Here is a 23,810-nt window from a genome sequence, read left to right as displayed (position 1 = left end):
TGTTGCGACGATAGCACCATGCCTCCCTCGCTCTGGAAGAAGCTCCGCGCAAAACTCGCCATCAAGAGAACCACCGCAATCACCACAACCTCACCACCCTCGCCTCCGCCGACGCCTCCCCCCTCCCCCGTCCACAAAGCCCTTCACGTCCCAACCAACGCCTCAAAAACCTTCGCGATTCCCGAACTCCTCGAACAAATCCTCCTCAACCTCCCCACCCACGACCTCCTCAAATCTCTCCGCGTCAACAAAACCTTTTCCTCAACCATCCTCGCCTCCCCACTCCTCCAAGCCTCACTCTTCCTCCTCCCCTCTCTCCCCTCAACCTCAAGCCCCTGGCCAGGCCACACAAAGCGCAACACGCTCCTCGAAGCCCGGACGAGCACCTGGACATCACCGCGCACCGGGAAAATTTACACTCTCGCCATTCGCTATCGGAGGGATGTGCAGAGATATGTGTACAGCTATAGCGTCACGATCACGGGCTCGATGGAGTACTGGAATGATTTCGACGCTCCTCGGAGAACGCCGCCGGCACTTGTACGCGCATCTGATGGAAATGGGGAGACGGCTGCGGTGTTTGTTGTTGAGCTGCGGGATGTTCCGGGGAAGAGGAAATTTTATGGACGGAAGGTGAGGGGGAAAGGTTCGTGGCCGAGTTTGCCGCCTGTGTATGAGAAAATGAGATTTTTCTTTCCGGCGAGGGGGTTTGAGGTCTCGGGTGAGACGAGGAAGGGGGGGACGTTTCGTTTGGGGGTGGATGGGTCGGAGAGTTTGGGAGAGGTTTTGGTTAGGATTGAGGGGTATAGGAGAATGATGGGGTGATGGATGGGTTAGGGATGGGATGGGGGTTGGGGGATTTGGCGAGAGGGCGATAAGTTTGAATGGAAAATGTATGTCGATAGGGTGATTAGTAAAGGGGAAGCAGAACGAAAGAAATCTTGCTGATTCTGGTGTCGTTTCTATATCTTCCTCTTATCCGAATCGAATCAAAGCCCTTCTAAGCCTTGTGGAAGCATATGCTACCAAATTGAAAACTGGACGAGTAAGTACAGATTATCAGGATGGGAGCGTTGCGAAATGGGATTTTTCTCCGTTGTTTCTTCGCCAATCTATCGAGGCGCTCCGGAATTCCGTCGTGGACGATGGCAATGGACTGGGTTTACTGCTAGTCACTAGAAAGGAGACATAAGGCTCTAGACTTAGTGCGCGGACCAGGATTTAGCAAGGGCCTCGAAAGAAAATAATAGTCAGATACTTAGAATTCTAAAATGAGGAAACGCAATTACTCCACAAGGTACCTACTGACAAGCGTCTACCCTGCCAATTTTCTTGCCCTCTCTAAAAGACAGCCGTCAAAGGACACCCTGAAATCAACGGACGGACTAGGTGCATTCCAATCGTGAATCCAGCTAAAATGTATCCCAGTAGTTTACTGCCATAGCACACCCTTTCACCAGAAGAGCTCATATAATCCTCTCAGAAGCGTTCCTTAATCGTAGCAACATAAACATACCCCTTCCTAGCCTCCCCCAATTCCTCTCCCTTAGCATCGAAATCCTCCACAAAAATCTGAACCCTCCTAACCCTCCGAGCTCCAGAAGTCTCCGGCCAATTCGGACCCTCTGAACTCCGAAGAGCAGCGACAAAGTCTCGACAGATCTCGTTTCGAGGAGCATGTTCCTTTCGAGCATCCTCGAGACGAGCAGACGCGTTGAGACGAGTAAGCTGTGTAGCGCCGAGAGGGTTTCCGGTGTTACGGAGGGCGAGGGCCAGCTGGTCGAAGTCATACTCAGCGTCGCCAGGTCGGAGCGGGTGGGTAGAGATGCGGATTTTTTCGTGGAGATTGGCGGGGAGGATTGGGTTGTCGGCATCTGCTAATTCCTCGTCGACGATTGTTGTATGCTTGGCGGCATTGGCGTTACTATCAGGGAATTCGACACCGGGGGCTGCTTCGTTCATTGCTTTCTCCATCTCTTTCCAAATGCTCTCATCCTCTTCCGGTTCGGCCTGGCCTTCTGAGTTTTGCTGCTTCTTGGACTCTTCCCGATCCGGCATAATGCTCTTTGCGTGTTTCTTGAATGACTCGGCGGATACCTTTCGTTGGATCTTCTTCGGCCGATGGCTTTTGGGCTCATTCGCATCGGCACCCGTCATATCACGGCCTCGTTTCAATGAGCGCGGCATTGTGGAAGCAGTCTAGGCGTGAAGATTGGTGGTGTTCAGCGTTTCTGTAGTGGTACTCAAGGTAGAGAGATCGGTCGCGAATGTGTATCGGTAATCTTCGAGAGGACAGTCGAGGCTGATATGTGGTAACTCGCTAGTGATGGCTTCGTAGACAAGTGAGTTGTCGTTTTCAATCGCTCCTAGTAATGCAATACTTTGTCTTTTCACTTCGAAAGCGGTGCCCGTGGATAGGAACAGGAATTTCGAGACCAGATCGATTCGGTAGTAGAACGAGGTGAGTAAGACCAGAGAAAAAGCTATCGTCTATCATGCGAAAGTCGCGAGGGATCGGGACAAAGGATACCGGGAACCCTGGGCTGCGACCATTGCTCGGCTGTTAGACCGAGCTCTTTGTGTTGGTGATGGGCATTGCCAAGGCTGACAGTAGCAGCTCAAAACGGTTGTGGGCTTTGTTTCGTTTCGTTTTCACTGAGCAGCATAGCGGGTTTTCGGCGGCCCAGAAAGGTAAGATCCGATTTGGGCTAGTCAGAAGCTGAAGACCGACTTTTGTCATGCAGACGCGAATGAAAGTCCTAGTTAAAGATGCTGAGAATGCTCTTAGTCGTCCGCGAGAGATTTGCGGCTAAGCTACAAGCAGTGTTTCCCAAAAAACAATTTGCTGGAGCACAGAGAATTCAAGATACTAGTGACTAAAGGAGCCTAGAGAGCGTAACGTTAGAAGGCATTTGAAAACACGAAAGGTTAGACTTACGATAAAGTGCCAAAATACACGCAAGGGCTCTCTTCTTAAAGGCGGGAGTTTACTACAACGCAAACCATGTCGGTCTTCGCAGTCATCGTATTCCTGGCCAGTGATCTTGATCTTGAGAACACGACGAGTGCTACCAGGCGTTAAGGGCAGAAAAGGATTACCGATCTCTCCCATCTGCTGCACGAGATTGCGAGAAAGGGACGCATCCAAGGCACCAATGGCTATAGTCTTGTTGTGGTACACTTCAACGCCGTTAATGTCTCCTTGTGCATCGTGACCACCACGCCAGTCAGCCACCGTCAATGGTGACTTGCTGTAGCGGAGCGTATGAGTCGGCTGCAGATTCAAGCACATGGTGTGCTAGGCTTCGCCATGCATGTTCTGGATATCTTCGTGGCCAAGTTCGTCTTCGGCAGCTTCGTCTTCGGCCATAACTTCCAGTTCCTGCTGGATCGCCTCTCGATCATCGTCTGGGTAAATCAGGTATCCGTCGTCGTCCCACTCCAGATCGTCGAGTTGGGCATGTGTTAGCAGCAGGGTGATGGGCGGGTTGCACGAATCTGCGATGGTACTGTTTTCGAAGATGTGAATGTCGTGATCAAAACGATTTCCAGGGAGTAGCACAAACTCTGCAGCGGCGATGTCCTAGGCTTGTTGATCGTAGGCACGCCGAAGGGCGTTGAGGCGATAGCTCGTCTGCTGGATATAGGCGAGGTTCTTGCCAAGTCGCCAGGTTTCGTCATGGCGTCGTCGTTGCTGGTAAGATCGATGATCGCGCGCTCTTGATGATTAGGTGTGTTATTCGATCTTGGAGATGAAGCACCGGTCGTACCTGATTCTTTGTAGTGGCGGGTCGGGAGGAGCCCTTGAGTTTCGGTTTCGACTTGATCGCCCAAGGCTTTCAGTGAGTTCGGAATCGTGAGCAAATGCGAGAAGAGAAATGCGCAGTACAACACGAGAAGGCTGCTTGTATTCAAATTGCAATGGCACCTGCGAAGGACGGTCAAGGAGAAAGCCGGACCATTGAAAGGTACAGACTAGCACAAAGTATTGATGAAGATCGCAGATATTCGAAGCTCATGTCGAGCTGGAGTGCCGCTGAGAGTCTGGAAACCAAAGCCTTCTAAAGGCGTCATAACCATATTGAATGCAAAGTCCGTGGCAGCAGAGCTCTACTTGTGAGTCAAGACCATGGAATATGCTTTGAAGCTACAGCGCGCTTGAGTGAGCTCGTATGCGGAGCGGGATATGATGCATTGTCAACGTAGGCTGCAGCCGTAAAGGGCGCCGAGCCTGATACGAAGCGGCATCGTAAACTTCCAAGCATCTTCCAGGTATGGCCAGAGTCAGGTTTAGAGGAGGATGATACAAAGGCAGCGTCACGTCTGTAGGTGGCTTCTTTGAAGACTCGAGTCTTGCACTGCCTATGAGGTATAGAAGATCGTGGCGGGTGTGTACGTTGGAGGTATTCGTCAAGGATGAGATGGCAAGAATACCAGAAAGCTGACTGTCGGAGCTTTTGACGCTTTCATCGAGTTCCTGGAGGCAGTACAGAGCTGTAGGAAGGCTGCGGAGATATGACGAGGCCACACGTTGTTGTCCCTCGTGAGTGCTGGGCAAATGCCATGCAATGCGAACGCGCTCGTCCCTGCACCCGTGTTCTGGTCGTGTAACCAATGAGGCATCGAAAGCACGCCGGTAGATTCCTGACCGCGGTAAGATCATGCTGCCGTGTCAAGTCTTCGCAAAAGCCTGGTCCCTCTGCATTGTGCCCCCAATGAACGCGCGCAACGCTTCCCATCTCTTCGCCTGGGCATCCTCAGCGCCGTCTTCTCCACCATCCACTTTGGTCTCGGCAGCTCTTCCTTGAGCCAACAGCGCCAGATTTCTCTGCATCCGCTCCATCTCATCGTCTTCCATCTTCTTCTTTCGCTTCATGGCGCCGTGCCTCAACTTCAGACTCTTCATGACCATCTTTCCCTCGTCTTTTCTCCGCCGCTTCTTCCTGCCCTCGACTGCCATCTGGCCATCATCTTCTATGCCTTCCCACTCACCCTCTCCATCGTCAACATCAGGCAGGGCATCTCCCAAACCACCAATATCTGTTTTCAATTTCTTGTTCGGCCTTCTCCGCTTCCTGCTCTTCTTCTCGATCGCGCCCTCCCGCACCTTCGCAAGAAGGTTGCCATGCTTGATGACTCGCTTGTCTTTCTTGCTGAGGCGGAAATCATTGCCGTCGAAGCCGAAGTAGTCATCCTTCAAGTTGGAGAGTGCGTCTGTGGATTCAGGTTGGGCGGAAAATGCCATCTCGGAGTCTGGGAGCGGCGCATACTTGCCTCGAGGGTCTGCCGAAGCTTTCGCCGCGACACGAGAGCGTGCGGTTGTGCGTTTCCTGCTGGCGGGACGTATGGGTGCCATTTTCTGGTGACGGCGAGGTGGAGAAAAGTGTGTGGGAGAAGTCGAGATTCTTCCGACACGGAGCTGTGTCCGCACGCATTCGATTCGATCTTGGCACGTCAAGGTTCGCGCCCCCTGCTTCCTTCGCGACCTCACTTCATCTCCCTCTCATCTTCTTGCCCTGCTCAAATCAACCACTGCAACCAGAATCTGCAAATTGTTCCGGATTGTGGTATAAGTCCAGAGTCAGAGTGAGCGTGCATCAGCAACGGAACCCTCGAGGCAAGATATGGGTAGCCAAGGTAGGAATATCGTGCCTGGCGGTCCTGAATCTCAGGCTGGTCATATGCACGAAATACTTGGCCAGAAACTCCCAATCCGGATGGTTTCAACACCTGCTGGCTCTTCGGGATCCATGGTGCTTATTACGAGCTCCCAAATTGACTGCCTTGGGCTGATTAAGCAGTGAAATTATGGCTGAACCTGGTTTCAGCGATCCATCCAGGTCATGATCTCGGTGTGAGACATGGCTGAATCTTCGGCGCTCAAATCTAAGATAATGCTGACTACTTTGTCTCAAGGTACTACAAGCACTCATTTTAGCAGGATGCGTCTCGTGAACTCAGGCCGAGTTGTGAGTTTGGCCGTCAAAATCCAGACACCTGATCCTCTCCCGCCAATCGATTCAGTGTGCACTGGGAGCATGGCTGCATTCGCCTCGCATGGACCTTGCCAAGTCACCAAAGGAGTGGAAATGACCTCCTTTGTCATTGCTTCATCCTGAGCGCCATTGTTTCAAGCCTCGCCGACGTCTGAGTTCAGCTCACTCTCTTCACGCAATGCCACACCTTCAAATATCGACAGGGAAGAGCACATAAAGCTTTCGTGCAGCGGAACACCTTCCCTTGGTCGACTCTACACATTATGGGCTCGCGCAAAATCATCGATGGAAAGCTTCCTCTGCCAAAGTCTTCATACCACAAAGCGCTCACAAAGAAACCATGACTGAACCTCAGAACAAGGCTATTGTGCAGATGTACAGTGGGATTGAGGACGACGACAGAATGGATTGTTCACCACCATGCCTGGAATTCGAATCTCATAACGCATTATACCCATCCGATGGCTATCTATATATTCCACCTCGACTGTCGCAAGATGACAACTCCTTCCCCAAGTCACATCACACACACTCATGAGCAGCCGAGATCAAGACATTCAGCAATCCATGAGAACATCGATCACCATGTCACCATCAGACCGCGACACTCTGCCGTCCATGCAGCAGAGAGAGACTCAGCTCTCAACTCAAACCGCAAGGATGGCTGCCATGCAACGAAGGCTCTTTCCTTTCGCGTCAGGCTGGGATATGGAATCTGCTGGCCAGCTTCCGGAGTCCGACGCAATGACGCCTCTCGAATACGAGACCCCCGCGACTCTCAGTCGCACTTGTTCCGCAGCTTCCATGGAAGTCCGTCCACCAAGCCCAGACCGGAGTCTTCCATCACCCACACAGCCCCTCAGGCTCATGTCAGCCGAGGAGGTTCAGGAGAGGAGGGCCTTCCCACGCCTGAGTGACCGCCCATCATTGATGCGCCGATGCTCTTCCAAGGTCAGTAAGGTCGTGGATGGTTTGCGGGAGTGGGCCATCGCGGAAGAACTTCCACATGATGACGCTGTGCACAGAAACATGCCTTCAAACACCGAATCTGCAAAGCCTCCGCCAATGCCGATCACGAGCGCCACGCAGACCTTGAAGGGGATACCAACCATCTCACTCGCCGAAGCACAAGCGCGAGTGAAGGCTGATCCTCTTGGTCATGCCTTTGGTAAGCCTTCGACATCTACCTCGTGACAATTTCGATGAGAGGTAGATCTGGCAGCGAGGTGACTAGCGATGGCATCGGCAAGCTTCGGCAAGCACGATTCCTCACACCAGGAACGATCTTCAGATTTTGGTCATCGCATTCGGACGGCCTTTGGCAAGTAAGTACATTTTATCAATGAAACACCCCAACACCACCACTCTTGATTCCCCTTTCTCCTATAAGTCTGACCTATCCAAGATTTCTCGTCCTCTCTCAGCCCCATCGTCATACTTCAGTAACTAATGAACTTCTGCAGTATCACTTGCTCGAGCAGGTCTTGTAAGCGCTTTCCTTACTACGTCGACATTCTCGCTCGTCTCTGCACTGTCTCGAGGAGCCTCATCGCAGTACCAGCATTGACTGAACGAATGGATGCTTTCAAGTTTCCGGTCTCCTTAGAGCCAACGAAGTATATCAGCTCCAAACGAAGTATATCCCCTCCATATGAAGTATATCACCTCTATACTCGGCAATATATCACCTCCCTGTCGACCATCAAGCTTTCGCGGACGATGCGCCACGATTGTTACGCACCACGTCCAGCGCGAATTCGGAATGTCGCCTCATCCACAAAGCACACCTCTTTCGACCGAGCCCCGTTGGCGAGAAGTGGACTCCGTCTACGCAAATGCATTGTCGACCACGACTATGCATAGTTTTTGTGACCACAATTGGATTATCACTTTCCCACAAGGCTTTCTCATACTTTGACTACAATGCATTATACGATATTTGCATCAGAACCAGTTGGTATATATTCAGCGCCGAACTCCAGTCATCGAGCTTCTTCTGTCACACCACAACACAACCACCAATGCGCAACGAAGACCACCATATCAACTCTTCACACTCGCATTCACAGTACAACCACCAACCATCATCAAACCTCCGCGACCCAATCAAAATGTCGCAACCCCCCAGTTTCGGCGCCGCCAGAGCGGCCCAAGCAGCTCTCCTCGCAGGCGAGGCAGCCGCGTCACCACCACGCCCACGGCCACCCAAGTCTACGAGACAACTCCAACATCTCGAAGCCGGCACACTCCGGAAGCCGAAAGCGCAACCTCAGCCCTCAATCTTCCAGCGATGCAGATCCAAAGTCGCGACCAAGCTTCAAAGTCGCAACGGATCTCGTCCGCAGCAGGAGGCCGGTCCGTCAGCCTACGAACGCATAGCGGAGCAGACTTCGGACGCGGTGCCTTTGGAGACGCACATCGTCAAAGGCATTGCTATCATCACGCTTGCGGAGGCGAGGGAGAGGGTTAGACAAGATCCAGTTAGGCATGCTTACTTGTAAGCAAAGGCTACTGGGGCGAGGCTTGGTCTAGACTACTATACAATGCATTCAACTGGGGATTACCCATTGCAAACTCATGAAGTATCTCCTCAAATGAAAAGTTTCACGCACACACTCCATTATCAAAGTTTCTTCTCGTTTAGGACTTACTGACTCACCATTCTCAATTTCTCTCGCCATATTCGATTCCTCGCGTGTCGTGCTCTAGAACATGCTCGAGTCTAAAGTTCATCCCCTACATGGTTGTCAAGACTTGCAGCTTTCCATTCTCGTAGCTTTTTCATCAAAGGCGAAACTCACTACCAAAAGATCTTAAGAAACTTTGAATTCGCTGCATCGATGTATGAAATCATTCCGAAAATTCTATTAAGAGTGCGAGCAGGAGGAAAAAATTTGACTTCTGGAACATCTAACGTATATCACTTTCGAAAGGAGATCGGAGACCAGCTCCCTATCCCACCCTCCGCTTCGCCCTCCTTCTCTGCTCATCCACATACTCATCATCCGTCTCCCCCGGCGCATCCTCATCCCCATACTCCAGCACAACCTCCCGTTTCCTCTTGGTCTCCACCTTCTTAAACCTCTCTCGTCCCTCAACCCGAAACGCCTCCTTCCCCTCCTCAACCACAGTCTCCTCCCAAAACGGCCTCTGAAAAACCTTCCAAACACACTCAAAAGGCAAAACAACCATCTCCTCAATCTCCCCCTCCCCAACCCCCTCCTCCTCAGAACTCTTACAAAAGTTTTCCCAATTCTCCCTCACCCCAATCTTATCCCCATGCCTCAAATACCGCGCCACCAAACGCTTACAAGGCCATAACGTCCAGCCCAAAGCCTTCTCAATTCGACATTCCTTCCAACAACCACCCCGCTCTCCATCCCTCCATCGATACGGTGCGCCTCCTCCTTCCCCAAACTTCACCCGTTCCAAAACCCCTCCCAACGCAACCCCCTCCATCGCGAACCCCCACTCACTCGCGAAATTCTCCATTCCCGGGAAAAAAACTTCCGGATCAATGTTTCCATCCACGGCATTGGAAATCACGTGTGCGAGTTCGTGAAGGAGGATATGTGAGATTTGGTACGAAAGTGCGAGGTGTGCTGGCGGGTCGAGAGTGGGATCGGCCAGGGTTTGGAGGGGGAGGGGAGGGAGGAAGATTTCGGAACCGTAGCCATTGGGGAATGAGGGGTGGGTGAGGGAGGTGTTGATGTGGGTTTCTGCGGAGCCGGAGGTGGTGGGGTCGGAGTCGATGTGGAAGTTTGTGAGGTGGGAGAGTTGGGAGAGTTTCTGGAGGAGGAGTTGGGTCTGGAAGGGGGTTAGTGAGGTGTTGTCGAAGGGGGATTCTGAGGTTTCGAGGTGGAGGTTACCGGTGGTTGTGGTGGTGGACTTACGCTTGCTCAGGAAGAGGACGTAGAGGAATCGGAGGGTTTCTTTGGTTTGCAGGGCCAGACTGCAGAGGCGGAGGGAGAGGAGTAGGGAAGGGTAGTCGATGGAGGTGTCGAAGCATGACTCGCTGAATATTGGGAGAATTGGGATGCTGGAGTCCAAAGTGTGGGTCGTATAGGATGAGACGTCTTCTGGAAACATGATTAATCGGCGAATGTGGATTCTGAGACCTGCTCAAATCCTGCAAGAAGCTAGAGGCTGTAGATTGGAGTGCGTAAACTAAGTCTGTGGAAAACGCAGGAAGAGGAGGATGGCGATTCCGCATTCTGGACACTGGTCAAGGAGAAACAATGGTCCATGACAATGCGCATTGTATAAAGTATTTTGGGAAAGACATCAAAGAAGCCCTTTGAAGCAGTCCCAGGCCAAGTGAACAAAGACGTTGGGATCATCCGCTCTGAAGGGACGTGTCCAGGCTGAGAACTTGCTCAGAACCAACATGGAAATGGTAGGCAGCTGGTCTGAGTATATCGTATGAGGTTGAAAAGGAGGGAGAGCGCTCCCGCAGCCGTGTGCTTTGTTCCACGATCAGGCATTATCCGTGGTATGTAATTCTGCCAACCTCAGTACAAGCGTCATCATCCGAGCTCAATACTCACAGCGCATTGTTCATCACAAGCATATAAAGGATACCTATGCCAACCTCACCTTCCTGTTCTTTTTCCACAAATCAACCATCCAAACGATCATTCGCAATGTCTACCACAGATCGACTCACCACACTGCGGACAAGCATCACAACTGCCGTCAACTCGTTTTTCAGCGTCTCTTTTAGTTTCGTGTCCTCTCGCAAAGGAATCCAAGGCCAGGTCGAACCAGCACATGAACCGGCTCTGCCTCAAACACCACCACCGAAATGGTGGCAGCGAATGTCATACACTCCAGAAAGCGACATCTCTCCACGAATGTCTCCTCACCTCTTCAAACCTCCACCATCACCAGAACCTCCAAGGTGCCCAGCTCAAGTCCAAGCCGATCTTCGAAAATACACCCCCGAGGGAGCGAAGTGCGCAGGAGACATGGACCTCTTTGAAGACGTCTTCCAGACTCCAGAAGCGGAATTCCAAGCCGGCGCACCTTTCCAACTCAGTTGTCCTCCTCCTGCACCGATTTCATGGCGGAGTTTTATCGCTTCGAAGGTTCAGCCGCCTCCAACGCCGAGAATGGAAATTCGTAAGGCTACCGTGGCTACGCACAAGCGGAAGCGCGTTGATGTGCTTGTTTGGAACAAGAGAGGGCAAGGCAACCGTCGTGGCGAAGACGATGAGCCGGCGCGGAAGAAGGCGAGGGTGTAGGAGGAAGCATGTCTCCTGGAGGGACGGAGATGCTTGGGAATAGAATCGAGTGGGCAACGCGCGCCCTGGTGGCTATGCGTTGCGAGATAGCTCGAAAATGGATTTGCAGAATGTGGTTGAAGTATTTCTCATTCAGGCGGTGATGTTGTGTGTGAAGTCCCGAAAGTCTCCAGGAGTTTGGAGTATCAGCTTGCACCTGCACTTGCTCATTCTCGCGGAGGAAAAGTAGGCGGCTTCCGTCATTGGTTGCCGACTGCATGACGCTAATCGATGTCTCTCGCATGTGAATCCCAACTCTCATCCTCGTTTGGACATGAATTCTGACTTATTTCACACACTTTTTGAATCATTTGATCTTTCCAAACATCACACTCACGTCTATGCAGAGCAGCGTTTGTGAGCTCTTTATGAACCTCTTGCCTTTTGCATCGACATCGAATCTACTTTGCCCAACTTCATTGCGCTCGCCAACTCTCATGGCTGCTTCTGCAATGGCTGCCCGCTTGATGTCGATAGAAATCAGTATTCTGCTGGAGTTTTCATTCTCTTCCGCATGCATCAGTATAGTTGCAGCAAGTTCCACACGACTCTGCATACCAGGCATTACACGAGATCTTGCACATCTTTACAATACAACGCACGTCCGACAAAGAAGTTCTCTCCAAGCCCCTGCGTTGTTCCATTGTTCGCCGGCCCTTTGTCAGAACAAAGAACAACGAAGTTATTCCTGGCTTCGCGGAACGTCACAAGCCAAAGGCGCTGTACTTGAACCACCAGCAGAAGCACCTCGTATACTCCGCGCCATATTCATTCGCTCTCTCTTCTACTCCTTCAGCTTTCTCAGAGGCGCTGATCGCCATTGAAAGGTAAGCCGCAACCACTCCCACATTTACTTTACAATCCTCCTCTCGCGATATGGCTGACCTTGACCTATCCATAGCGTGTTCATTCCAGCTGGTTCTGGTAACGACCGCAGGTCTCAAGGCAAAACACCACGCATTGCCCATCATCGAAGAAGCGCTATGCCAAGAGCATGTCGAGGCGACGTGCATAACGTGCCAAAACAAACACGGATTCCCGATCGAAATCGATATCTACGGCAATCCGAGACCGTTGCAATGGTCAATCAGAGCGGATACTTCTGCTGTCCCTCAGGATCTCGAAGAAACCCACCCCGCTTGCCAATTTCATGGTTTGGAACTGTCTACGCCTACCTTCCGCACGAATGCTATCTACTCCACATCGTGCGGCGATGATGGCCATGTGCATCAACTGGACTACACCGGCATGATCAAAGCAGTCCTCCAACACGCCCATCGAGTTCTAGGCACACTATCCTCTCAAAATGCGCCTCATCACTGGCTCTACGCTCCCGCACATTGTCGAATGGGAGTCCGCATCGGCAACGATGGCATTGGTTTCCTCGACTCCACATACGAGAGAGTCGAACACCTAACCCGAGTCTGTGCTCGCCAAATCGACATGCTACACATGGGCCAGAGCCATACAACAGCCCCAGCTCCAGCAAACTCCGCCTCTTCAACCATCGACTTCACCCAGTCTCCATCAACTCTCGACTCATCGCAAGCCTTAGCCTGGACCGACGTCTGTCTTTCGACGCTCCGAACCTGTGCCGATGCCGAACACACATCTTTCACGCAGGACCTCTCCTCACACGGTCGATTTGGTTCTCCCACGTTCGCGACATCGGATTTCCTCCAAGCTCTCGGAACTTCTGCCGCATCCCGACGTTTCTATGAGTCTTTAATCGCAAGCACCCAGAAAAAATGCGAAGAAATGCTAGCGACTGCGATGGGAGCTATGGCTTCGGGGAGTAAGATTGCAGAGCTTGCATTGGAACGGGCTAACCGAGAGCTGAAGATTGCTGACTCGGATGCTGTGCTCGCTACGATCAAAGTGAAGCTTTTGGCGGGTAAGTATGGCAAGTTTTCGGATTCGTATTTGAGGATGGCGATGGTGTCTTTGAATACGGATATGTGGTAGGGAAAATCCGAAGAAGGAGAGTGCAGGTCATAGTCCCGCCTTCTGATATCTTGTTCCTCCTTACTCTCCCGTCTCAACCCGTGCTACGGCACATCTCCAATTCTTAGTCCCTCAACGAGTCTTTGTCCTATCCCATGAGTCCTTCAAATGGTGAGCAAATATGCTCTCTAGGACTATAGTTGCTGTTCCAACTAATCTCTTACACGCTCGTCCACATAGAATCTCAATCACGGTGCATCCTCGAGCACCTCCCTAGCAACTTTCTCAATAGACTAGGAAGATGGACCTCGAAAATCCAGAGCAAAACGTCAGTAAAGAGGCGAGTTCAAAGTCTCGCTGGCTAGTGAAAAATTTGGCCGGAGAGACAAGACTCGAAAGCCAGACGTAGTGAAACAAGCGAGGGGCCCAAAAACAGCAACAGACATCAGAATGATGGATCGATAGGTCTTTCAGGCCCGAGAAGCGTGCCTCGTCTGCTAATCTGCCCTGCTGGTTCGTCGCCGCCTAAGTCTTCTTCTCTACTTGGCCGAAGCTGGTGTAGAAGGTAGGAATTCTGAATATCCGGAGATCTACGGCTAAGACAAGGCGATTCTCTAGACTCAATGAGGTCGGATATGGATCTCTGGCTGACACTTAGTTCTATTCATCTCCTCGATATCCTGCTTGCTGTTTCGTGGGATCTCGCGGCGCTTCAGTTTCAGATCAATCCAGCCTTTACCAAACGCTTTTGAACCACATTCGTGTTTCATGCCACGAGTGATGGCGGGTCCTTTTGCCTCCATTGTCCCGCCCTGTTGTTCCTATACGGACCATCGTGATGAACTTCTCTTTCTCCTGTTTCAACTCGCTGGTCTTCCCATGCGCCGAATCCTGTTCGTTTGATCCTAAGCCTGATACGAGGACGAGGTTTTGCGCTTAGCCTTTCTCTGGATATCGGCGGCCGGAAGCCCTTTGCAAGCGCGAGTTCGAATGGCTGGAGTAGCTGCCTCGGGAGGGTTGTAGATCATTCACCAACGTGTCCTGTCTGGGACCCTCTCCATCTTCGTCGCGCATGATCCTCTTTAGAGTCACGCAGGTGATTGTTCCTTCGTTTCCTTAGTCACGGTTGAGGCTGCATTCGACGGGAAGTAGCTGGATAGCGGCGAGAGTGGTGCATGTCAGAGCGCCGAGTTTGAAGCTTGCGAGAGGACACAAGGTGGATGTGACGTGGGCGCTGAGTCTTAGAGTGTAGCCAAAGCTCCGCCGAAAGATTGCGTCGACTGAAGGCTGTTTATTGTCGTTCATGACCGCTAGGTAAAAAGGAAACTGCACTGCCCTCTGAATCAAAGGGATGGCTGTGGTCTCCAAGGGAAAACCATACCGACAAAGCACTCGCCAATCGACGAGCGTGAGGAGCGTGAGGAAAAGGGCATAATCCCAATCAACTCACTAGAAACCCGACATCTCCCAAAAACCGTTGCCAAGCCCCCAGCTAGTCAGCAATTTGCCTATACATACCCAACTAAATCCCCAAGCTCTTGCCTTCGGGCAATCGGTACGTATATTTCCTTTGTTGGCGCAGTTGGCAGTGGCGGTTGGCTTGGCTCGGCATGGCTCGTGAAGTTCAAGGCAGCGCAAACCTTGCTATCAAAACGCTATGAATCCTTATCGACAGGTGAAGATGTAGAGATGTGCGACTTCTCGAACTTTTTGCTTTTTTTGGATGATATAGTGGTCGAAAGTGGGAATGTATTTTTGGATTTACAATGGATAATTCTCCTTTGTCGAGTAGACTCTTCTATTTTTTGAATGTATTTACCGTATTTTGTGCGGTTGAAATGCGTGCTGCTTTCGAATCTCGATACGGGAATCGAACTGAGTCGACTGCCACTGCTTGACTTCTGGCCATTCACTCTTTTCAGGGCGGCTCCCCTTGCCGTTCTCAATTGGAGGTGCCAATACATCCCCTCGTTCACATTCAAAAAGGTCATTGTAGATCGTGACTTGGAATCGAACGCATGAAGCTCTGAAAGAGGACATAAGGGTCGAGATGCGCTTCGTTTCATTGCGGCTGAGCCCGAGACACCTCTCTTAACATTACCAGCTCTTAGCCTTCCTGACACATCACAATCAATAAATCGGTCTTTGACATAGAACGGAGTATCACGAGGTGTGTCAACAACGCCCTTCGTTCTACAATTCGTGGACATGGCTCAGATTCCGTGATCTCCGCCGTGCAAATGTGAACTTGCGGCCCCCAAATCGGCATGAAGTCTCGATACGTGTATATGCCTGCACATCGATAGCTAAATGAATGACAACGCGCCCTGATCACGAAGATTGCCTTGGACGGTCCTCACTGCCATCGTTCTGTCATCATCGCTGTACTCTTCGTCCCCTCAGCGAATAGCGCCAGGAGTGTGCACACAAGTCATCGTGACCGCAACCGGATTGTCTTTGTTGCATCTTGTAGCACAGGTATCCACCAAGGTCCACCATTTTGCGCTCAAACCATGCCATCCAGGAATGTCTCTATGATACTTCAATTACCCCCTGCACTTGCCATTGTAGCTCTGCGAATGTCTTCACTCGAATCCGCGATACCATGCGTTCGAGTGGGTTGTCAGAAGGCCTTCGAGAACCTGGGCAAAGAGATCCGACGAGATGTCGCAGATTTTATCTCAAGCGACTATGGGCAGAACACCGACGTCGCACAACAGCCAAGTCGGCGTCTCGACGGCATGGTCGCAGGCGTCGCGAAGGTGAGGAACAGGATCTTGGAAGTGGATGAAGGCGTGCAATGGTTCTGGCGAGTAGACACATGAGAAAGGGCATTCGCAGAAGCCGTAAAGTCGCAGCCCTGGGCGAGGAGTCAGTAGCCCTGAAGGAGAACATCGGCGGAGTCGTATCTGGGCGACCATGTGACGGCTGAAGAGATAGAACAAGCATGAGGGCCTCAACTACACCAACAATGACAGAACGAGGCTCGAAATCAGGATGGTGTTGATCTGCTGAGCGAGTCTGATAGGGGAAAATTGAAAACAACGCTTCAAGCTGCTCTGAGGCCGTCTACAGCTGGCAGCTCTTACCGAAGCTAGTGGATGTACTTCGGAAGTCGATGTGCATGTGACCGAGACGAATAACCATGCACAGCTCGAAGTCTGCTGGTCTGCACAACAACAACATACTCGACGCTCTTCACTTGTCATTGGAGCTTCCTGGCCTCAACGGGGGATGCAGTGTCCTCCTTCGTCTTCACAGCAGTCGCCTACCTGTCGTGCTGAGCAAGTCTGACTCTCCAGGACTGCTCCTCATCTCACGCCGCTGCTTCCTGTTCACGGCCTTGCGGGCATTGATACAGTAAGTACTAAGGAAAATGAGCAGCTTCGACGAGCGCCCGTTGTTCAGGCAACGGGCCATTGCAACGGCATTTCCATCCACGGCTCCTGGTTCCAGATCCCGCCCGCATTCCTGCTCTCCTGGTTGGTCAAGAGCCTAACTACTAATTGGTGGTCCCGATTCAGTTTGACATCTCGAAGGACTCCATGCCTTCATGCTCCCTGCACCAGGGTCAGTCCTCATGCACAGAGTTCAAACCCCCTCATCCAAGGACGGCAGGGTAAGCCTCATCCACCACCAGCCCCCGTCCCGACAGCACAAGCCTCCATCACATTTGAAGTATACTGACTATGATCTTTCATAGGTCGCCCCCAGTAACCAACCCTTTATGCACGACGAAGTCCGGCCGCTGCTGGGTCGAGACGAGGTTCGGCAGATGCAGGTTGGCAGATCCACCAGAACTATCCTAGATCCCGACGCGGTAGCAAAGAAGAGAGCCTCACGACGAGTCTCTTTGCTTTGGCCTCCAGCCTATACCTCCCCACACTGCGAGCCACCCACACAGCCAACCGACGAGCCTACACACCCCCAAGGCAGAGCTACTGCACCCACACAGCCAACCGACGAGCCTACACACCCCCAAGGCAGAGCTACTACACCCACACAGCCAACCGCCGACATGGACACGTCCATGGTTCTTCAGCTTCGACGCAGACGAAACTCACGAAGCCAGGCTTCCTTTCCAAGAGCATTGGTATTGCGAAGCGACACAGGTTGTGGAAGAATCAGGCGCAACGTCGCAGACTGGAGGCGGACCTCGCGCCGCCAAAGCCAACACCTAGCCAACACCAAATCATGGAGCCTTTCGTCGCCATCTCAGACGACGACTTCAGTTGCGACTGTCGCCGACGATCAATCGCCTTGCCGACTCCCAAGCCAGTTCAAGACATATCAGGTCTGGAGATTGGACTTCCTCACAAACTTGCAAAAGCCACCTCGGGCCGCTATCTACGAGTCTGCTCTACTCGCTCGTCCTGCTCTTAGACGACGACTTGAGTTTCAGCGACCAACAAGCAGAGACTAACTCCCATTCCGAGAATGCGGAGGACTTGGACCAACACAGCCCAAGACACATCGATCGGATACTGCAGCTGTGACCAAAACCGACCCGCAATCGCCCTCCATCCAGGCATCATCTTAATCTCCGACGAACGACGGCTCCCAGATCAAATCACAGTGAGCAGGATATGGCATTGATACTGCGAGAATGCAGACGCGGACAAAGCCCAGCACAAGAGCCTGAAGCAGGTCCCAGAGATCGACCTTCCGCTGAACACTATGGGAGATGGCACTCAAGCGAGCAAACAGGGCAGATATTGCAAAGACGTGGCCCATTGAGACAGAATTTCATAGCAGAGCAGAGCAATACATTGACTTGTCTCTCTTCGCAATACATGTTGCCATTTGCCTTCATTGTTCCCTCGTTGACGTTAACATAAGCATCCCGATCCCAGACATGTCCATCCAAAGCTTGTTGATCCTTCGTATGCTTCTGATTCGGATACCAATTTCTGCGCCTACCGCTTGAGGTAGGTTTGCTCCGCAAGGTTTGATTTCTGCATGGTAGCGTGGAAAGCTTCCGACCGCCAGCCCCCTTCACTGATTCAAGGGGTCCACCTGGTCACTCTTCCCAAGATGCACCTGCTCTGGTGAATCACTATCCAGTCCGCATTCTACCTATAAGATACATGCTATCTTTCCTGCCTCTGGTAGATCGATACTTCCTACGCTTGCTGGGAGATTTACAACTGCATTTGCGGTAATGTAAACACTGCCGGGAGTCCACGGGTACTTCATCCAGTCACGCTGTAGATATGCCATCTTTCCTGCCTCTGATACATCGATGCCTTCCCAGGCTTGCTGGGAGTTCAACACTCATCTGCAACTGCATTCGTCTCGATGTAAACAATGCCTGGAGTACTTATTTCCCTTCGCTCGCTGGCTTTCTTTTTCTCCTCTTCCCTCTCATCACGACTCTTCTTTCACACCATCCTTCCCTTCATTCGGCATACATTCGACGCCATCATTCGATATATTTTAAGAAAATCTTGGTCGACCTCCCAAGCCTCCGAGGACGATATCATCAACCCAAAACTCAACGTCTCCTGCCCTTCACCATCTTCATCGGTAGTAGTATACTTCGACATCTTTCGACATCCTTCCTCGCCATTTCTATCGGCAGCCTTCTTCAACATTCTTCCAGGACACCCTCTCAGGACATCTTCCACCAACATCCTCCACCAACATCCTCCACCAACATCCTCCACCAACATCCTCCACCAACATCATCAGGACAGCCAGACTCCCCTTGTCCGTACCAGTTCTAAGTTGGTTGTTAAGCGCGCGCCGGACTCGTGAGCCTCTCTTCACATTTTCCCTTCCTCCCTCCCTCCTCGAATCCAGTCTGACGCTGGTGCTGACATCTTCTCCAGTGCGTCGCCGGGGCGGCATTGCTGCTCCTCATCCATAACCAACAATTTTTCCACCAACATCCTCGCCGTGGCGCTTTCGTCACATCCATTCTTCCGCCAACATCCTTATCAACAGGATCCAACAGCACCCTTCGCCCCATTCTTCCTCCGGAATTCTTTTCAAAAAAAGGTATGAGTCCCTCCAAGCTCGAAGAACAGCTTTGCTGATGATGACGTGCAAAGCAAGCATATCCTTATGCTACATTCCCAATATTCCTCCTCCCCCACAACATCATGTCCCACATGCGAACCGTGAAGGAGGCGCACGAAAAAAAAGCAGCGAGCTATTTTCATGAACATGTGCATGGCAGATTTCATCAGTCCAGACTATCGCTTTCGCAGCCGACATCTCAACCCAGCACCTATATCCATCACTCCTAACGGTAATCTTTGCTCCCCTGCCTCCGAGCACTCCATCCAAGCTGACTGACACTCTCCAGCACATTCCCATTTCATCAGTCCAGATGATCGCTTTCGCAGCCGACATCTCAACCCAACACCTATATCCATCACTCCTAACGGTAATCTTTGCTCCCCTGCCTCCGCAAACTCGATCTCAACTGACACGCTCCAGCATTCACATCTCGGCATTCTTACGACATTCCTCTGTCTGCATGATACTACCATATTGGACTCACGTTGGATTCCCGAACGAAAGAAAGAAAGAAAGGTGGCAGCGGCGCGGAGTCAGAAGGGCTTCATGAAGTTCCCGGGCAAGGCTGGATGTTTGCATCTTACTCCGCGCCGCTGCCCAATCAGGCGGCAACCTAACGTCGAGCCAGACAGCCATGGATCTCCTGCAAAGCACCCAGCGAGCGATCAAAGACGTCGGTGCGTCCTTGGATGAAGATCAACACTCGGCTGCCGATCAACGACATTCGTCTTTTTCCAATTCGGTGTGTCCTTGGATGAAGATAAACACTCGGCGGGTTGGTTTGGGGTTTGGGCGGTGCCGGTTTGGGTGACGACTGGGGAGATCCCTCGTGCTGTATGTATGGAGTATGGAGCGATTGTAGATGTACAAGCGAGAAGGCTTGTTGGCTTCGGTTCGTTGGGAGAGTTGGAAGGGCGGCAGGACAGCAGTACTGGATGCAGATTCCGGGACGCGCCTCTCGACAGAGGATATGTATTGCGTCGAGGTGAAAGTACATCTACCATCCATTCTCCTCAAGGCCTGTTCGGCGTTTGGCATTGCTCTTTTCCTCTCCTCTCCACCGCACCCGCTTTCACCCTGGTGGTCGAGCAGTACTCGCACGATCGGTGGGAGGGTTCCCAGCTGGTTTTGGCGGCGCCAGCTCGAGCGCGGACTGTCACGGAGGCTTGGTGAGTGCAAGAACGGCAGGTCTGCTGAGTAGCGTCAGAAAGGCAACAAGCTCCGTTGAAAGCAAGTGTCAGTTAGACAGCAGAACTGAGATTTTGGGACGCGCTTCTCGACACCGAATCCGGTCGAGCTTCACGTGTGCAGATATACCATTATTCGACTCAAGACCTGTTCGGTATTGCTCTTTTCCTCTCCTCTCCTCCCCACCGCAGCCTCTTCCACCTCTTCCTCCCCGTCCTGAAACTTCCCCTTGCAGCAGATATCTAGGTCTGACCTTGCCAGTCGTCTTGATCTCTGCGTGGTGGTGAGCCTAGCGAGTTGGCCGCGCGAGGTAGAATGCTGGTCAAGGCGCTTCTTCTGGCCTGTTCGGTGCGGACTCGACGCAAGTAGGAAGGGAGGGAGTTGGTAGCGACGCTCATGGTCAGCAAGTCGGTGACAATTTGCGGTACATCACCGCTGAGAGATGTGCGCTGGAGAGCTGCTGAGGACCACTGTCGAGTGTATGACTGTAACATCTCGGTGTCAGTCGTTTGATTGATCTGCAGGAGTGCGATGCTTGATGCGCTGTCCGCCACCATTGTCGCGAAGGCTGCGGGTGATGAGTGGCAAGGTAGCTGCAATTGCGTGTGGTCGGTGGAGTTGGTGGTAGATCATCGTCTCGTGCGAAGTTGTTGGAGCCGCTTTTTGTATGCTGCTCTCGTGAGGGTCAAGTTCGCTGTCAACCTACCAAATGAGCTTGGGGGAAAGGCACCGTTGTCCTTCCAGGAGTTGACTCGCGAGAATATTGGAACAAGCATGGCTTACTGCTCCCCTCTCCAAGGCGCCAAGGCTCATGCAAAACACAGCGCTGGTGTTCGAGTCCAGGTGGCAGCGGCCGCCAACACGAACCCCTGAATTGAACCCGATGCTATCGCAAAAAGATTCAAAATGCGCACCAATTCCAACAGAATACATACAGAACTACCAAAAAAATCGTATATACAAAAGAACGTCGAAAATGCAAAACAGTTCGGTGTAATCCGAAGATTACACCTACATCTGTGGCCGCTCCCTATCTACTGAACGCTCCAAATCAGGGGCTCTGCCACCTGAGCCAATGCTGCTGTCACTGCCGAGGGGAGGCCTTGTGGGGGTAACACATACCTGCTAGTGCCCGAAGGCGAGAATTCCGAGAAACTTTGCGTATGTATCACTTCTTTTGCAAGGGCTTGGCATGAAGGGACTTGGGGGATTGGGGTTTGCGGTCACTGCCTTCGGAGGAGTTTTTGGAGTATTGCGTATCAGAATTGCGGGTATTGTAGCTGCTATTATGAGCGCAGATTCACAAGTCTGTGTGCATATGAAGCTGTCTACTTCCGCGTTCCTTCTTTCCCTGAGCCATTCGTTCGCCTTTTGGTATTACATCAGCGTTGCCAGCACATGGAGCTATCTATCCTGGTGAAATCGACGAGCACTTCCAATGCTTCAATCACCACTCTTTCAAAAGCGCTGTCGTACTTTCCTTGCAAGCTCCATAAATCGGTTATTGACACTCTCAACTTGTCGTCGGACAAAGGACCTACCTACCTTATGCTTTGACAGCGCGCTGCTTACCCAGCCCAGTGCAATGCATTAGATGGATACCACCTTCCGCCATCTCGCAATGCACCAAAGTAGCCCACACTGACGCGACCTACGTGCTTCTTCTCCTGCCTGCAACGAGCCACATCGAGCAATGCAATCCATTAAGATGATATCCGAAGCCGTTCACGAGTCCTAGAAGTTCGCGTATCACTGCAGGTCCGGTACCTTACTGACGGTAAGGCTCGGATTGAGACATTGTTATCGGAGCAGAGTTATGCTCGGTGCTGAAGTCGCTCGCCGAATTATGCTGGATTACTTCGGCCAGAGCGTGTAACAACTCATCATTGCGATTAGCCAATCCGTGCTGTCCTTAATTCATATAATGAGATTTCCTAGATTCACGTGCATACATTTGAGAGGTCAGCTCTGTATGGAACGGTGAGACAGTTGTGCCGCGTCTGCTCTTTCTACTATTTCTGGAAGCATGTCGGGTTTCTCGTCAACTCACCTACCTTTTCATGGACGATCTCCTTCCATGAATCCTAGCTGTAGGCGCCAAACGTGTTCGATGGGATCGAGAGTCTTGGGCGCGGCGCGGAGTATTGCAAGTATCGAATCCCTTTCGCGACATGCTGTTTCAAAGACACCAGATGTGGCCATAGACCTTCCTAATGAGCGACTTGGATCCAAGTGCTTGACTAGCTGCGGGAAACTTTTTGACGCCAATAGTAGGCACAAGACCAGGCTGATCTCCGCAAAGTAGGTATCTTGACCACGCAGTGCATAGTGGGAGAGTCTACCATCACGGCACTCGGTCTCAGGTGCCGTAAGCGTTACGAGAGGAAAACCAAGTTATGCGGTCTCAGGCCACCTACTCCCAGACGCAGAGCTTTACATTCACTTTTTGCCAGCGTTCGAGGTTAACAAGCACTAGTTGATGATCCAGCTTCAAGCTTCATACTGCAAATGGAACCAGGTGGTTGGAGGCCTAAGGCTGGAGAGATCAAGCTCGCTAAGGCTGCTCGTCGCCCGAGTTCTGGAATGACTATCTAGTTGCCAGACGAGACGTAGGGAGGCGGTTGTGGACCCGGATCACTCAGAGAGTCGTACATGAACCTTGAGAGGATAGGGTCTAGTCTTCATGGTCAAAGAGTTCGCCTCGCCAGATTCTGAGGTAGCATCCCTGGCAATCTGCCTCCTGCTTTTGGCGAGCGCTAGGAAGAATGGGATCACCAAGGCCCCCGTTGAATTGTAGATACGGATGCTGGGGGGATCGCGATTCCACAACGAGGCGAGTGCGTCCGATCTCTCAATATATGCATTGTAAGTGTCGTGAGGGCTGATCGGTACCTGTGATACCGTGAGTCCTACCCAGCCATGGCTTCAATCGCTTTGAGCGTAGACCTTTCTCAAAGGGAACTGACACTATCACTCCTCGTGTCTTGACTGTGTTGGTTATGAGAAAGCGCAGTCAAAGCAGACCAAGAAGCCATCGTGTGAAGACGACAGCACTCCAGCGCGTGACTGCCGTTGCTGGAGACTCGGCTCTCTTGTATAAAAGATCGTTTGGGATGTGAACAGCATCAAGACCTGGAAATGGAGAGCTGCAACGATTGAGAAGGCCCTGTGCTTCGTAATCGTATGTATGCCTTTTGTTCGTTATTCCTCTCCTCATTCCTTCCTAGGTATCTTCCTCTGCTGGATCCACTCCCGTCATTTTGCACTCCATTCACCATCTCTTCCTTCTCTTTACTGCTGCATGCTTATTCTATCCATTCCGCGCTCTGCGCGCATCCAGATCTAACGCGCCTCACACAGGGCACGTAGCGCCATT

At 51.8% G+C, this 23,810-nt stretch overlaps 8 protein-coding genes across 8 annotated transcripts; 4 read left to right on the top strand and 4 right to left on the bottom strand.

The window, feature by feature from the left end:
- Positions 1-18: 18 nt before the first annotated feature.
- On the top strand, positions 19-1,247 carry MYCFIDRAFT_177567 (uncharacterized protein; the record flags this gene model as incomplete). The annotated part of the gene is made up of 5 exons (XM_007931330.1): positions 19-803; positions 838-906; positions 937-953; positions 996-1,171; positions 1,230-1,247. The coding sequence occupies 5 exons, from the start codon at positions 19-21 to the stop codon at positions 1,245-1,247; spliced, it is 1,065 nt and encodes a 354-aa protein (XP_007929521.1).
- Positions 1,248-1,479: 232 nt separating this feature from the next.
- MYCFIDRAFT_84656 (uncharacterized protein) lies at positions 1,480-2,187 on the bottom strand (the record flags this gene model as incomplete). Its single annotated transcript, XM_007931329.1, has 1 exon — positions 1,480-2,187. The coding sequence occupies one exon, from the start codon at positions 2,185-2,187 to the stop codon at positions 1,480-1,482; it is 708 nt and encodes a 235-aa protein (XP_007929520.1).
- Positions 2,188-4,672: 2,485 nt separating this feature from the next.
- Positions 4,673-5,356, bottom strand: MYCFIDRAFT_84655 (uncharacterized protein; the record flags this gene model as incomplete). Its single annotated transcript, XM_007931328.1, has 1 exon — positions 4,673-5,356. The coding sequence occupies one exon, from the start codon at positions 5,354-5,356 to the stop codon at positions 4,673-4,675; it is 684 nt and encodes a 227-aa protein (XP_007929519.1).
- A 1,013-nt stretch (positions 5,357-6,369) lies between these two features.
- Positions 6,370-8,497, top strand: MYCFIDRAFT_177564 (uncharacterized protein; the record flags this gene model as incomplete). Its single annotated transcript, XM_007931327.1, has 7 exons — positions 6,370-6,512; positions 6,536-7,164; positions 7,204-7,222; positions 7,257-7,427; positions 7,460-7,477; positions 7,538-7,812; positions 7,860-8,497. The coding sequence occupies 7 exons, from the start codon at positions 6,370-6,372 to the stop codon at positions 8,495-8,497; spliced, it is 1,893 nt and encodes a 630-aa protein (XP_007929518.1).
- A 48-nt stretch (positions 8,498-8,545) lies between these two features.
- On the bottom strand, positions 8,546-10,385 carry MYCFIDRAFT_177563 (uncharacterized protein; the record flags this gene model as incomplete). Its single annotated transcript, XM_007931326.1, has 7 exons — positions 8,546-8,699; positions 8,737-8,772; positions 8,798-8,860; positions 8,896-8,906; positions 8,958-10,117; positions 10,165-10,291; positions 10,320-10,385. The coding sequence occupies 7 exons, from the start codon at positions 10,383-10,385 to the stop codon at positions 8,546-8,548; spliced, it is 1,617 nt and encodes a 538-aa protein (XP_007929517.1).
- Positions 10,386-10,639: 254 nt separating this feature from the next.
- MYCFIDRAFT_84651 (uncharacterized protein) lies at positions 10,640-13,422 on the top strand (the record flags this gene model as incomplete). The annotated part of the gene is made up of 6 exons (XM_007931325.1): positions 10,640-11,235; positions 11,626-11,635; positions 11,840-12,105; positions 12,180-12,202; positions 12,255-13,172; positions 13,415-13,422. The coding sequence occupies 6 exons, from the start codon at positions 10,640-10,642 to the stop codon at positions 13,420-13,422; spliced, it is 1,821 nt and encodes a 606-aa protein (XP_007929516.1).
- A 420-nt stretch (positions 13,423-13,842) lies between these two features.
- MYCFIDRAFT_177559 (uncharacterized protein) lies at positions 13,843-16,575 on the bottom strand (the record flags this gene model as incomplete). The annotated part of the gene is made up of 23 exons (XM_007931324.1): positions 13,843-13,967; positions 13,998-14,012; positions 14,054-14,229; positions 14,255-14,300; positions 14,347-14,509; positions 14,555-14,667; positions 14,698-14,866; positions 14,896-15,001; positions 15,042-15,293; positions 15,324-15,338; positions 15,373-15,514; positions 15,558-15,620; positions 15,651-15,677; positions 15,709-15,752; positions 15,782-15,793; positions 15,827-15,854; positions 15,884-15,911; positions 15,938-16,177; positions 16,204-16,328; positions 16,354-16,391; positions 16,425-16,445; positions 16,482-16,532; positions 16,562-16,575. The coding sequence occupies 23 exons, from the start codon at positions 16,573-16,575 to the stop codon at positions 13,843-13,845; spliced, it is 2,013 nt and encodes a 670-aa protein (XP_007929515.1).
- A 23-nt stretch (positions 16,576-16,598) lies between these two features.
- MYCFIDRAFT_177558 (uncharacterized protein) lies at positions 16,599-23,803 on the top strand (the record flags this gene model as incomplete). The annotated part of the gene is made up of 43 exons (XM_007931323.1): positions 16,599-16,708; positions 16,747-16,900; positions 16,926-17,592; positions 17,625-17,797; positions 17,828-17,947; positions 17,980-18,044; positions 18,076-18,150; positions 18,189-18,285; positions 18,335-18,401; positions 18,434-18,931; positions 18,981-19,222; positions 19,276-19,344; positions 19,404-19,613; positions 19,667-19,817; positions 19,871-19,972; positions 20,007-20,415; positions 20,445-20,480; positions 20,506-20,647; positions 20,673-20,717; positions 20,749-20,845; positions 20,875-20,932; positions 20,959-21,277; positions 21,334-21,539; positions 21,573-21,599; positions 21,633-21,683; positions 21,715-21,954; positions 22,011-22,089; positions 22,116-22,165; positions 22,244-22,304; positions 22,331-22,337; positions 22,394-22,474; positions 22,523-22,575; positions 22,620-22,735; positions 22,764-22,797; positions 22,843-22,888; positions 22,923-23,000; positions 23,030-23,079; positions 23,106-23,227; positions 23,268-23,275; positions 23,314-23,336; positions 23,374-23,528; positions 23,558-23,602; positions 23,662-23,803. The coding sequence occupies 43 exons, from the start codon at positions 16,599-16,601 to the stop codon at positions 23,801-23,803; spliced, it is 5,580 nt and encodes a 1,859-aa protein (XP_007929514.1).
- Between the last annotated feature and the right edge of the window lie 7 nt (positions 23,804-23,810).

This window comes from Pseudocercospora fijiensis (assembly GCF_000340215.1).
Source record: "Pseudocercospora fijiensis CIRAD86 unplaced genomic scaffold MYCFIscaffold_7, whole genome shotgun sequence".
In the NCBI taxonomy this organism is placed as follows: Eukaryota; Fungi; Ascomycota; class Dothideomycetes; order Mycosphaerellales; family Mycosphaerellaceae; genus Pseudocercospora; species Pseudocercospora fijiensis.
The sequence above is the reverse complement of the archived record's forward strand: the minus strand, read 5'-3'. Positions and strand labels throughout refer to the sequence as shown.